The sequence below is a fragment of the Adiantum capillus-veneris genome, chromosome 2 (genome assembly GCF_014529385.1).
Source record: "Adiantum capillus-veneris isolate H3 chromosome 2, ASM1452938v2, whole genome shotgun sequence".
Taxonomy (NCBI): domain Eukaryota; kingdom Viridiplantae; phylum Streptophyta; class Polypodiopsida; order Polypodiales; family Pteridaceae; genus Adiantum; species Adiantum capillus-veneris.
In genome coordinates this window covers 166,452,393-166,466,850 of record NC_140932.1, presented here as the reverse complement: position 1 = coordinate 166,466,850, position 14,458 = coordinate 166,452,393, and the positions used below count along the sequence as shown (strand labels likewise).

The following is a 14,458-nucleotide window of genomic DNA, read 5'->3' as shown; positions in this document are numbered from 1 at the left end:
TACTCTCTCTCTCTCTCTCTCTCTCTCTCTCTCTCTCTCTCTATCTCTATATATATATATATATATATATATATATATATATATATATATATCTTGATTTTTCCTTGTATGTATTTATGTTCCTCTCTATCTGCTTCTTACCCTATCTCTCTCCCTCTCAATTGATCTCCTTGTTACACCTCTTTCTATCTGGCACCCCATCTCTATCTTTCTCTCCTCTATTTATTTCATTCCATCTTTGTATTTTGCTCTCTCCCTCTCTTCCTCGAACTCTATGTTGTGCTTACCCTTTATCTCTATCTCAATCTAATTGTCATTCTCTATTTCTCTATGTTTATATTTACCTCTTGTTCTCTACCTAGTGCTATCTATAACTTCATCTGCCCCTTTAACTCCCTATCACTCTCCCTCTCCCAGTTATCTCCTTCCTCTCTCTCTCTCTCTCTCTCTCTCTCTCTCTCTCTCTCTCTCTCTCACTCACACACACACACACACACACACACACACACACACACACACACACACACACACACACACACATGCATAGTGTATGTGAGTCCCATGTGTAGCACTGCTTCCTCCCTCTTCTTTTAAGTCCCCTCTTTTTCTCATGCTTGTGCATGTTTGTGTGTGCTTGTTATATGCACATGTTTGTGTGTGCTTGTGCATGTTTGTGTGTGCTTGCTATATGTACATGTCAATAAATTTCTTTTTTGGATTTTATGTGTGCATATAAATATGTATGTGTGTCCTTGGTGTGTGTAAGTATATGGTAAATGTATGATTACATTTCATTACATTCATGTGTGTCTTCGTTGGATGTGAATATTTTTGTTCTTTAGGTGAGTGTATGAATATCTGTATACATGTTTACTGTGTAGATTTCTTGTGTGTATGCATGTTTGAGTGTGTGTGACAATTTTCACACAAGAATGTGCTTGCGGTGCATGTTTCTGCATGTTGTACGTAAATGTTTTAGGTGTTGATTATGTTTGTGCATGTCTTTTATGAATTTTTTTGTCTCATGTATGTGCATCTAATGAATGTGTATGCTTTCATGTGTGTACATGTGTGCAAGCTGCTTAGATATGTGCTTATTTTTCTCAAATGAGTGAATGCATGTGCACATACATGCTTTATGTTTGCATGCACATGTGTGTGAGAGTGCATATTTTAGATGTACTTTGAATAGTATTAAAATATATCAATGAATGCATTCTCACTAATATATGACCAAAAACACCCCTCTTTGGCTACTTCTTTCACCTCATTGTTTTCTTTATTTAGTTGTAAATATCTATGGATGTTGATACACCTTCATGTTTTATTGTATTTATCTACCATCTTACCTTGATTTTCTTGATTGTTTTCATTACCCTTGTCTACTATCTACTCCTTGCCTGAAATAAAATTAATTCTTGTTGGGACTCTAGTATAAATTGTGCCATAGGGGCCCACAAATGTCACTATGTATGTGACATAAGTATTTGATTTCAACATTTATTATTGACAAGAGTGCAATGACTAAGAATGTCAAATGCATCAAGGATTGGTGTATATATATAATTTGGATAAAATTTAAGAAGTTTTCTACAACATCTTAATGATATTGTGTTCTCAAAATGGTTCATCTATGTAGTGACACGATATGAGATCATTCCACTAATTTGTTTAAGAAGTTTTAAGAAGTTTTCTACTGCAATCTAATGATATTATGTTGTTAAAATCGTTCATCAATGTAGTGACTAAGCATGATTTTATATATTAAAAAAAAATATACTACAGTTTAATGGTATTATGTTCTTAAAATCGTTCATCTATGTAGTGACTAAACATGAGATCATTCCACTAGTTTGTTTATATGGTGTGCTCAATATGATGCATTTAAGAAAAACCCATAACTTCTTGCCCAATATTGTAGATCAAAGTAATGTTTTCTTTAATATAATGGGAAAGAGTATTTGTAATAAGGATTTAGCATGTTTCATTGTAGATGTTTTCACGAAGTGCTAAGGTTGACTATCTTCCAATTCTTATGAGTGTAATGTTCATTTTTATAGCTCTAATAGGTAACTTTGAAATGTATAGAAATCGTCATCAATTTCCTTAGCTAGTAGGTTGGAAAGTGAAATGAGGTTGCTTAAGAAATTTTATCTTTTTATAAATTTGAGCGATATTTTGAGATTAAATTTAAGCAATTTTATTTTTCTTTTATGTCTTTTCCAGCACCAGCTGGAGCACATAGTGGAATGTACTTTGGAAGTGGTTAAGCTTTGGAATAAAATGCTTTGTGAATCCAAAGAAGAACGAGTGGAAATAGAAATAAGTGAACATATGAGTCAATTAGCAGGAGACATAATTGCAAAAACGGAGTTTAGTAGCAGCCACCAGAAAGGAAAGCTTATATTCTTGAAACTAAGTGCGCTTCAAAAACTTTCCATACATTCTTCTTCCAGATTTGGCTCGAATCTTCAAAGGTTAGTTATTTTGTTTAGAAGATTTCAATACCATACTTTCTTGTCTATAATAACATCAAAACATTAAGAGTTAAAAAAAAGCTTTTATTTATTTATTCTAGTATGTGTTAGAAATAGGTTGAAGTCTCTCACAAATTTTGTTAGGAAATAACCATCTTCTCAATCATGGGGAGGTCACTTAATAGTCATGTGACTATCATGTGAGTGTAGCGGAAGGGATTATTAAATTTTATATTTTCTCATAATTTCATATACAAAAGGGTACCATAAAATAGAATTGAAAATTTTACTTAAAGATGAATAAATAAAGAATGTATTTATTTATCAACAATATATAGATAAGAAGTTTTAAAAATAGTCTTTGAACGCACATGGCATACACATTTCATACATAGTGACAACCCCCCCCCCCCCCCCCCCCCTTTTTCGAGCTCTTAACAATATTTCATGACAAAAAGGTTTTTTCTAGATAACAAGAGATTTAGAATATACTACTGTCTCACCAAAATTGGAAAATATGGGGAGGGTAGGGGTGCTATGTAGTATATACAGTTAAATGGAACATGAAGATCTTAAGGAAGTACATACAATATTTTGGTTTCATTGACAAAATTAACTAGAGCTATAGCATAAATACCAAAAAAAAATCACCAGGCCCTAAAAGGTAACCAAACTTTTTGACATTGGTACCATTGGTTGTATCAAAACCATGACTTGTGGTTATAGATTACTCCTTTGTTTAATATGACCATAAAAGCATGCAGTAGAGATATAAACAAACAAACTTCCTTTACACAAACAAGACCGCATTACTACGACCAATAGCTTGAAAGATTTAAGGAAATATAAAGATAATTTATTGTTTCAAAACATTCTATGTATGTGTTTGTATAAATTTTGTTATAAGTATCCATTAGATTCTATATGCCATCAACAATGGAAGTAAGACACTTGTTCTAACCCTATCTTGGGGTTGATATTGGTATACATTATATAGAAATTCTAAATTGATTCTCAAATATTTGTAATGTAGCATATGTAGTATTTTTTTAAAAATATCTTTAGATTGTCACCATGTTTGTGATTTTGTGGATATACCATTTCTTCTTGCATAGGGTTCGCATACAATCTTGATTTTCCAAAATCATATTAGCAACAATTAAGTAATTTGAAAGTTCTTTAGACAATTTATAGTCAACAATGTGACTCAATAACACAAAAATTTCATCATGAAGGATGCATAAGATAATTAAACCAATAATAAAATGTTTAAATGTCATTATATTGTGTGGCTTCTAGTGCAATTTTAGAAATTTTCCTATAAAGCTATAGTATGAGGTAAAGATATTCTAGGATATATAGATCTTATCACCTACTAATATCTTTCACCAAGTGACATATCAAGCCTATACCTCTTAGACAATTCTTTGAGCTTTTTATTTCAAAACCCTAGATATTCTCGGATATGACTAAAAGCATGCTTTGGTGGTACAAAAAGGACCGTCCTTGACAACACCCTTGACAAATCTATGAGTTACAATTTCTACATGTCACATGAAAAACTACCTATCATAATATATATCAGTGGATAGGTCTACAAAAGAAGAATCTAAAAACATAAGGTCCGAAAAGTTTTGACCTAAACTACAAAAAATTTACCAGTCCCCACTTTTTCATTGGTATAAGTAAAATAGGTCCTTCTTTTTTACCACCAAACCACGCTTTCACCCATATATTGCTCCTATTAATTATGAAGGTTAAATTCTTTGAACATAAATGTCGAGTGGAACAATTATGTGTGCTGAAAAATGAACAATATTTTTCATGATAATCTATACTTATTCTTAATGTCTGTGTCATTTCTTGTACAATTTCCTTACAAATTTTGACTCATGAACCATCAAATAAATAAATGATAAGTTATTGAATACTAAATAAAATGTGAATGAAGTAAACACGCTAGAAACAAAAATTGAATCTAGGAAAATTAAATTTTTGAATGACATGTGGCTCTATCAAAACGGTTTCACTGTTGCTCTTAAAGAAAGTTAAAGCATAAATAAACTTGACATTTGATTCTCTTTTTCTCCCACAATTGAGATCGTCAAGTTGACTTGCTTGTAGTATTTTAAAGTAATTAATTTCTTGGATTTTAAGCACTGTACATTTCAAAATTTGTTACCTTTTCTATTTTCAAGTTAATGATAATAAAATTTTATTTTAGTAAGAGTTTATTTTTTCCTAAGTTTCCATGCTACGTTATTTTGCATTTTTTGAGATATGTTTCTTTTTTTGGTTTGATAAACTACCATTCCAAGCTAATTCAACCACATGATTCCTATGACTATGAATGAAAATTGTAGTTATCTTCGATACTATGAATTGTGGCCTTTTTAGTCATCTTAGTGCTTCTAATTGTTCATTGTACACCATGCAATTTATAAGTTACTATTCTAGAATCAAAGCATCCATGAAAGATTCAATCTGATCTCCCCTTTATATCAGATAAGAATCAAAATTGAAAATTGGTATTTTTATACGATACTTTTTAGGACTTGTAATTATTTAAAATGGGTGAATAGATATATTTATTAATTAAATTTTGAAGATAGAATATACCTTAAAAGTTATCTTTGGGTAAGCCTTAAATTATCAAGCTATGACTTCATTGTAATCTTTCTGAAAGAGGAAGACTCTATAAGATATAGTTGTTTTTCATCATGTAGAGCTTTAATATCAGGGTATCATTTCCACAAATTTGTACTAGATCAAGTGGGTTAATGGGAAAGGATTGTATCTATTTTATTTGTGTATGTATCAAATTGGGTAAGGTTTCTTGAAAGAGTGCACCCATCGTGTAAATTAAGCATGATTCAAAGGTATTAATAATCTCTTGAACATATGTGATATAGGCTAATTTAAGGAGTGATTTTTATGTTGAGAGAATTTACAAGGTAGCCTTCATACCTAATGCTTAATTAAACTAGGCCATCTCCATTGTCTCCTTTGTCTCAACCCTTTCTTAGATCCCTTGGTGAATCGAAGTCACCTTAAAAGCATACTTACATTTGGTATGTCTACACCTAGCTCTAATGTGGCTATGACGTTATCTCCGGAGGTTCATCATTCAATACCCCCTATATAATGTGCGTTCATGGGGTATTAAAATAATCTCTCTTTTAATATGTTTGAATGAATAAAATGATTTTTTATTTTAGATTTTTTTTTCAAAATTGAATAAAAACCCATTATTTTAATGTATCTTTGTTAAATTATCTGAATTTTTTGCATTTCAAAGCCCCTCCTTTCGAACTCACATTATATATTAACATGATTACATAAAACCCCCCTCCAGGACGTTCTTTTCTTTGTTGAAGAAAATATTTATGGATAGCTATCAAGTACTTTCTTGGGATGAACTTGGATAGAAGCTTTGTATGGTCTTGCGGTTTCACTTAACAATCGGTTCTCTATAGACATTATGTATATATGCTAATCTTGGTAACACAACATATACTTTGACACTTGTAAAAAAGAGAGTGCGTTTGCGAATTCTACCAAAAACTTTCAAGCCAACATTATGATATTCTACTCCCATATACAATTCATTCGCATGACTATTTGGGTTAATGTCCAAAGTTATTATTATTAAAATATTTTGTATGGAACATCACCAAATTATCTTCTCTAATACTATAGGAGTATGACCATATCTAAGAGAAAATTTTGGTCTTTCATGGTCCTGAATGTCTTTGATGCACAAGAGTATTCGTATCATTGGATACTAAATTTTTGCATGATAATGCCCACATATGCTTTAGTCCCGTATGACCATATCTAAGAGAAAATTTTGGTCTTTCATAGTCTTGAATGTCTTTGATGCACAAGAGTATTCGTATCATTCGATACTAATTTTTTGTATGATAATGTCCACATATGCTTTAGTCCTTAGGGATTGGCGATACTATTGGTGCGATGGAGGTTGCTCACTCTCTCTTGTAACGTCATGACTCCACATTGATGATTGTTGAGTTGAGTGCAAGCATGGTGACAGCAGGGCATCATCTTCTTCTTTAACTTGAAGCAAATGTCATGTCTATGCAATTTGCCTTCAAGTAAGATAAGGAAGCGAGCACCATGGACACCCTTTCCAAGTTCACGTGTATGGGTGTGGATGCGAGAGGGAAGCCATGGGATCAGCTTCCCTCTATTGGGATGTAAAACAAGCTCCCTTTTTGGACCTATTGCTAGAGTGCATGGACCTTACCAAGTTTTTATAGAATTTGAAAAACCTAACTAAATTTTGCAGATATTAGGGTGAGAAAGTCTTAAGAGTAGGTTGATAATAAGGATTCTATCTGGGACGGGAACAAGAGTGGCACTAGCGAAGCAGGAGAAGTCGTGCATGGGAACCGACGCAAATTCGGAGGCGAAAACTGTAGCTTTAGTTTGAGAAGAGTGGGAGTAGGGATCTGAGCGTATAATTAATTAATGAACGCTCGGGTAGACCCAGTATGTTCTTGCAATACATGATACATCATTGTAGTTTCCTTACCTAGTATACTGAATTGGCTCAAGACTCAAGTGGACAACCTTGACACTAAGTGGGACCGTGCATTTATTAGGGGGGGTTAAGGGATCGACAAGCGGAAAGTGAAGGACGACCTCGAGGCACACTAAACCTGGCGAGCGCAAAATCAAGGCGGCATGGAAACTCCACTACCCTCTCACGATCCAAATTTGAACCATGACCTCGCGCATCGGGTTTTGTGTCACAAGGCTGACCAACTCACCCGCGTGCACGTTGTGTAACCCCTCACGTTTTTATGAGGTTATATTGTGAGTTAACGCAGGCTACCCAGGTTTTTGAGGTTTAATTCGTGTCCGAGTTTAGATTTTAAATAGTTTGTGTGGTTGCAATCACCTTGGCTTTCGTGCGTGAACTTCTCCATTGTGGATCCCTTTACCGCTCCTTAATAAATGTGGGTGTTACTTAGTGCTGACAGCATGACAATAAACATGCTAGCTTGAATGTACTCTTTGATTTTTGTGCAAATTAATCATTTATGCACAATAGCTTTCATATCTGCATTTAATGTAATGTAATTTGGAGAGTGTTTGAATATAACCACAAACCCACTTAGGGGTTAGGTTGTTTCCTAAAACTTGTAAAGATATCCTCACATAATTACTAATTTGTGTTATGTTCTATACCAAAATAAAAAACTTGCACTAATATATAATTAATTTGTGGATTTAAGTTTTCACAGATTTGAAATGTTGTAAACACACTAAAAATAGTAAATACATGTGAATGAATATAGTAAAAATAATAAATACATTAGAATAAAATTCCCAAGCAAAGATTTTCTCATGGCCAAGGTCTAATGTATGTGATTTGATAGATTTAGTTGGTAGGGTGCCTCATGTGCTTGGGCAATTAAACTCAGAGTATTAACCTATTTAATGCCGTTAAATTTAGAGTTGTCAAACTCAGAGTATTAACCTATTTAATGTCGTTAAATTTTTTTGCATGCTTTATGCTTGTGCATGGTTGAAAAACTAATTGTCCACCAACTAGCATAAAAAAGCATTGATCTTGACATCCTCATTGTATAATGCCTCGATGCAGTGTTCGGGAAAAATGTGTCTCAGCTTAATATCGTGCCATTTTCAATTTCAATAATGCCGGTTGATGGCAAGGGGAAAAGGAAAAATTCTGGCCCAAAATAGAGAAAAATAGTGTAAAACCCCAAAAAATACCACTAATTTTCTAAAACTTCATCTTGGAAAACTCAAGGAAAGGAAATTTATATGTTTGGAAAAATGATTTTTCCCGAAATCATTTTTCCCGAACACTGCTTCGATGTGGATTGAATGCTGCAACTTACACATTCAACATTGCACATGATGCTTCTGACTACAATCAAACACTCTGTACAAAGAGGCAAAGGCATCTAGTAAAACATTGTAGTCTTGTCTCTAATGTAGATTGAACTCTGCAACTTGGCACCCTCATTGTACACGTTGTACATGATGCCTTGACTCCAATTAAACTCAATTTAGCTTCACATAAGCCTTTTCTGTTTGTGGACTAGAAGCTAAAAAAATGTTATATCAGTGCTTCCTAATAAATTTGAGAACTTCCTAGTAGTATTTTGTGAGCGATCAATTAAAAAGTTTCAACTACAACTAGATAAATTAGTGAGCTTCAATTACATCCATGATGGCCAGTAAATGTCTAGGCGATGGCACTAGAGATTTGGGGCGTGTGACCCTCACAAGAAGTTTTGGACAAATTCTCGCAATAATTCCTACAATGTGACTTACCTCAACATCATGAGCTTCGGTGAAGGATCGAGGCACTGCATACCTAGCTTAATACGATTGGGGACAGGGGACCGTTGGCCCTGTTTGGGGGGGTTGGGGGGGGGGGGGGGGGTCCCCGACCTCCCTACCCCCAATCGTACCTAGCTAGGTATGCAGTGCCTCTCGAGCAAAAGCTCATGACGTTGTGCATTGTATGAAAAACATTGTAAAAGACTCCGTTTTCCTACATATGAAAATTTATGAATCTTCTTGTGCCTTGGTTTGGGAAGGTTGTCATACATCATTTAACTAATCATTGTCCCCTAATACCCTAATTGGTCATACCCACAGCTAGGAAACAACTGAAGTAGGAGAGTTGTTCTTCCGTAATTATATCACAAGAAGATTTAAATATTTTCTCATGTAGGAAAACGGTCTTTCTCACTGTTTTTCATACAATGCATAACATCATGAGCTTTTGCTCAAGAGGCACCGCATACATATCCTCGTCAGTATATGGCGCGGTTCTAAGCCAGAGGGGATCTAGGGCCCAAGTTTGGGGACGTGAGGTGGCTTTAATCTCGGCTGTCGGATCACGCAGTGAACTGGGGGTGAGCTAGGGGTAGAACTCGGGGCAAAAATGGCGCCCCAAGTCACTCCTAGTTCACCCCCGCCTAGTTCATCCTTAGTTCACTTGCCTCGCGGGGTGTGGGTCGAACCTCGAACGTCTCGGTTGTCACACGAATGCTCTATCACCACGCTAGCGCGCGTCGATGTCCATGTTGGCATGACACATGATCACACCCTAGTTTAAGCACCCCTAGTTCACCCACCCCTAGCTTATCCGCCCCTAGTTCACCCTCAGTTCACCCCTAGTTCACCCATCCCCAGTTCACCCCTAGTTCACTTTATGATCCGACGGCGGAGATTAAAGCTTCCTCGCGCCTTCAAATTTGAGCCCTAGATCCCCTCTGGCCTAGAACCGTGCCATATAGTGATGAGGACCGCATACCTAGTTAGGTACGAGTGGGGGTAGGGGACCACCGGCCCTACACTGGACCGGTGGTCCCTTGCCCCAATCATACCTAGCTAAGTATCCGGCGCCTCCCTCACACCTTCAGCCTCAGAGAAGCTCATGATGTTGAGATAAATCACAATGTGGGAAATTGTCCAAAACTTCTTGTAATATATACGTCGGGGTTTGAATGCTTTAATTGTCCTATTTTGATCTTTCGCATGAACCGTTTTTTCAAACAAGTTCTGTGTGTGTGTGTGTGTGTGTGGGGCTGGATGAATAGAGAATGCTATGCTATATTTTATATGTGCAGGATACGGAAGCTGAAGGAGGAGGTGGAGTCGCTGTTCATGGAAATCATCGAGGGTCGCCGGGCAGCAGCACTGCAAGCCATGGCAGGACATATTGATGATGAGGATGGGCAGCAAAAGAATGATTATTATGGGCAGGACCTGTTAGGGCTGATGCTGGCAGAGATGGAAGCGGCCAAGCTAGAAGCTGCGGCTCCACTGTGCGGCCAGCGTCGTCGGCGTCAGCAGCTGGGCCGGATGTATACCTCTCGGCAGCTAATGGACGAATGCAAGACTTTCTTCTTCACCGGCCACGAGACGACGTGGCTGTTGCTGACATGGACGTTCATGCTCCTGGCCTCCAACCCCACTTGGCAGCATCGTGCCCGCCAGGAGGCTCTGCTCTTCCTGCACCAGCATGGCGACATGCCCGACTTCGACATGCTTAGCAGGCTTAAAGTGGTAAGCACTGTCACACACACACACACACATACACACACACACACACACACACACACACACACACACACACACACACACACACACACACACACACAAAGTCTACTTAGCTTTCAAGAATAAAGTTTTCCTTTGGAGGATTTGGACAGGGGGCCTCCCTCTTGGAGAGCACTTAGCAAGGAAGAGGATGTCTGCAACTAGAAACAACTAAACACCTGTTTCGGAATTGCCCTGTACTGCATGCCTTGCCTGGTGGGGATGTTTATATGATATATATATCTTTCATTGAAAGATTAAAGTTACAAAGTTCATGCTTTTATTTGGTGCAATCCAAACTTCATCCCTGGCTTGGACTTGTATATGTATTGGTTTTCTCAGAGTATGGATGCTTTCTTTTTTGTGGATTTCCAGAAACTCTGCTTTGTTTGATGGGCACAACTTTTGCAGTCTCGCTTTGCCTAGGAAGCTCATCAGGGATAAGTTGTTTGAAGACAGCCTAGACCCCGAGAGAGAGAGAGAGAGAGAGAGAGAGAGAGAGAGAGAGAGAGAGAGAGAGAGAGAGAGAGAGATGTACCCATTAAAGCAAGGTATGAAACATCTAACATGCTTGACGTTAAATCCTGGAAACTTGTCTGCTCTAAGTTGGTATAGAATGACATAATTAGGTACACTGGGAATTCTCTAGGGATTGAAAGTTTTCTTTGACAAAAGATATTCATAAAACCCCTCTACACACTATGAATTAAAGGACCCCTTTTATTCCATAAACCTGTACTTAAAATAAATAAATAAATCACTTTTACACGTTCCCTCTTGTATATACAATTTTTTAACACTTTGAAATATAAAAACCCCTCCAACCAAACTCACGTGCTACACTTATATATTTTAAGGTGAACCCTTGGCCTTCTGACCATAAGGTTGTAAATATGGCCAAGGGTTCTATTTTACTATATAGTAAATATATATTTTACTATATATTGTAAATGAAAAGAGAAACTTGATGAATTGTGGGTCTTTTAAGGAGATCATCAGCTATATTAGAAAACTACTTAAGACTTGGGGCAAAAGCATCAAGACAACGATGCCTGCCTGACTCTATTGTTCTTTGGAACTATTTTTGAAAGCTCGAAAACAAAAAGTAGTGGATGTCATAGATATTTGATATTGTATATATAACAGTAAATACATAAAGAGTTCTTCTCATGTACTAGTACATGGCTGTGGTCCTATAAGTTATGACCTAATGTGTTTCTAAAATAGTCTTGTGTTTCATCGAGCTAATTGAGTATAAACATAACTTGGGATGTAAGTTGGAGGACATATCTACTTTGTTTGAAGCAGGTGAGTGTTATCAGGTTCAAGAAAGAGTATCTCAAAGCTTCTCAAAGTTTTTAATAGAGGTCAAGAAAGTTTCTAACATAGTGTATTTTTATGTGCAGTTAGGTATGATTCTATTGGAGTCCCTACGACTTTACACGCCTGCCACACTTCTTGCAAGAGAGGCTTTCTCAAGTATAAAGGTTGGAGATCTTGAAATTCCAAAGGGGTTATCGGTGTGGGTACCTGTGCTTGCAATCCACCATGACAAGACCATATGGGGAGAGGATGCTGATGAGTTCAAGCCGGAGCGTTTTTCAGAGGGAGTAGCGAAAGCTTGCAAAAATCAAATGGCCTTTATGCCCTTCTCTTTTGGACCTCGAAATTGTGTTGGACAAAACTTTGCAATGATGGAGGCTAAGATTGTTCTTTGCATGCTCCTTTCACAATTCACATTTCATCTCTCTCCTTCGTATAGACATGCTCCTATTTGTATCCTCACCTTGCAACCTAAGCATGGTGTGCCTATCATTCTTCGACATTTTAGACCGTGATAACATTAAATCTTGTCAAAACTATTAATTGTTGAACATGACTTGAGAGGCATCAATCTATATACTAAAGCTATACATCCTTAGAGAAAGCAATTTGTAGCTAGTGGCCATACTTTGTACAAATACAATGGACATGCAATTATACAATTTTCACTTATTGAGCATGACCGTGTGAAAGCACCAAGGGCCTTTGAAAGGGAACAATCTGATCTAGCACTAATTGATATAAATGATTGAGCACACTACAAGAGATCACTTAAATTTTGACGTCAGATTATTGACGTCGACAATGGCGGGCGTCAGATATATGTGTAGATAAATCTGGAGGAAAATCAAGTTTTTTTTAATAAAAAAATTCAGATTTTTGACGTGTAAACAGTGCACACCGATGTGCAAGTCGATGTCTATACCGGTGCGTATACCGACGCTTGTACCGATACACATACTGACATCTACATCGGTGAATCCTGCAAAAATAGAACCGCAAGTTTCTCTTGCGTATTTTGTGCCTTTCTTCTCTTCCTCTCTTACCCTCCTCCTCCTCACTTTCTGCAGATCTGCTGCCTCACGATTTGTTGGAGTTGAGATTTTCACTTGTATGCTGCTCCCCATCAACAAGGTAAGCTTCTTTTCAAGTTTCCTTGTGGATTTGTTTACTTTTGTGTTTTGTGTAACATAGTGTTGTGTGTGTGTGTGTGTGTGTGTGTGTGTTTGCAGGTTTGAGAACATTTTGCCAATTGTTTCTTGCTCAAATTATAGGCCGTATGTGAGTGCTTTAACATTCTTTTTTGTTGCATACACAAATACACACACACATTGACATAAACATACACGCAAGTAAATAAAAATAAACATAACTATATATGACGCATACACACATTTTGGGTTATTTTGTAAATAATATTAATTAAAAATCATCATCAACTAAAAAAGATAACGATATTTTATCATTAAAAGAAAGATTTATTTTGATTTATGTTATTTTATAATGATTTTTATTATTTTTGTATAAATAAATTTAGAAATTAAAAAATTACATTACTATTTTTGTAATTGAGACTTATCGTAGGCTATTCGATTAATTAGGTTTAGTCCTTTAACACTAACCGTTTAAGTAATAAGTGGTTTCATCGCTTAGGATTGGTTCGCATTTAGATCGATGAAGGTTAGACGTTTCTTAATTAGAGCGCTTAGTTGCTTATGTACTAAATTGTTTAGCCGAACCCGCTTAGTCCTACACGCGGCTCGTCTAGTTTTGTTATTTAGTCACTTAGCGATTTAGGGCTAGTCGTGTAAGTTTAATTGGTATTCAAACAGTTTACTAGGGCTCGCCGCTTAAAGGTAACCGCTTAGGTATTTAATCGCTTACCGCTCAGGACGGACTTCTTCGTATTTAGATCGTTGAAGGTTATACGCTTAGGACTAACTGCTTAGTGTTAGCAGTAAAAGGACTTCAACAAACGATGTAAAATAACGCAATTGGACTACAATAGCGCACATAGATTTAAAAAACGCAAATAGATTTCAATAACAAACTTATGTCAAACCCTAATATATAGGCATTGAAAAATCAAAAACCAGATTATTATCCGGTGGTCTTGATCTTCGAGCACCTCTAGACTTGCTACAAATGAAGGCGTGGAAGGCCCTGCAAAATAGCAAGAAAACAACATAATGCAAGCCATAATTGATAAAACTCTATACCTGACGAATAACCTATGCTCACTAATCGTTGCTATATACGAACAATGAGGGAAAGAGAGCAAGAGGGTGCGTACAACACACCTCCTAGAGTGGAGTGCCACACCAGTATGGCGAGAGAGAAGAGATGAAGAATAATGCGTATACTGAGTGCAATCTCCCCCGGTGCAAGAGTGACCATTTCTCTCTTGCATGTATTTACTTAATAGACTTCTTGAATGGTCAAAGTGAGTACAAACTGGCCGACCGGTCATAAATGGCCAAAGCTTATAAAAGAGCACTTGAATAATAGAATGTATATGAAATATATATCCGTTTACATAGGCCTAGATT

At 36.5% G+C, this 14,458-nt stretch overlaps 1 protein-coding gene across 1 annotated transcript; it reads left to right on the top strand.

Annotated features, from left to right (window-relative positions):
* The first annotated feature begins 2,230 nt into the window (after positions 1-2,230).
* On the top strand, positions 2,231-12,469 carry LOC147464019 (cytokinin hydroxylase-like). Its single transcript, XM_086529974.1, has 3 exons — positions 2,231-2,477; positions 10,115-10,553; positions 11,993-12,469. Exons 1-3 carry the CDS (start codon positions 2,284-2,286, stop codon positions 12,422-12,424), a joined length of 1,065 nt encoding a protein of 354 aa, XP_086386100.1. The 5' UTR covers positions 2,231-2,283; the 3' UTR covers positions 12,425-12,469.
* The last annotated feature ends 1,989 nt before the right edge of the window (positions 12,470-14,458 follow it).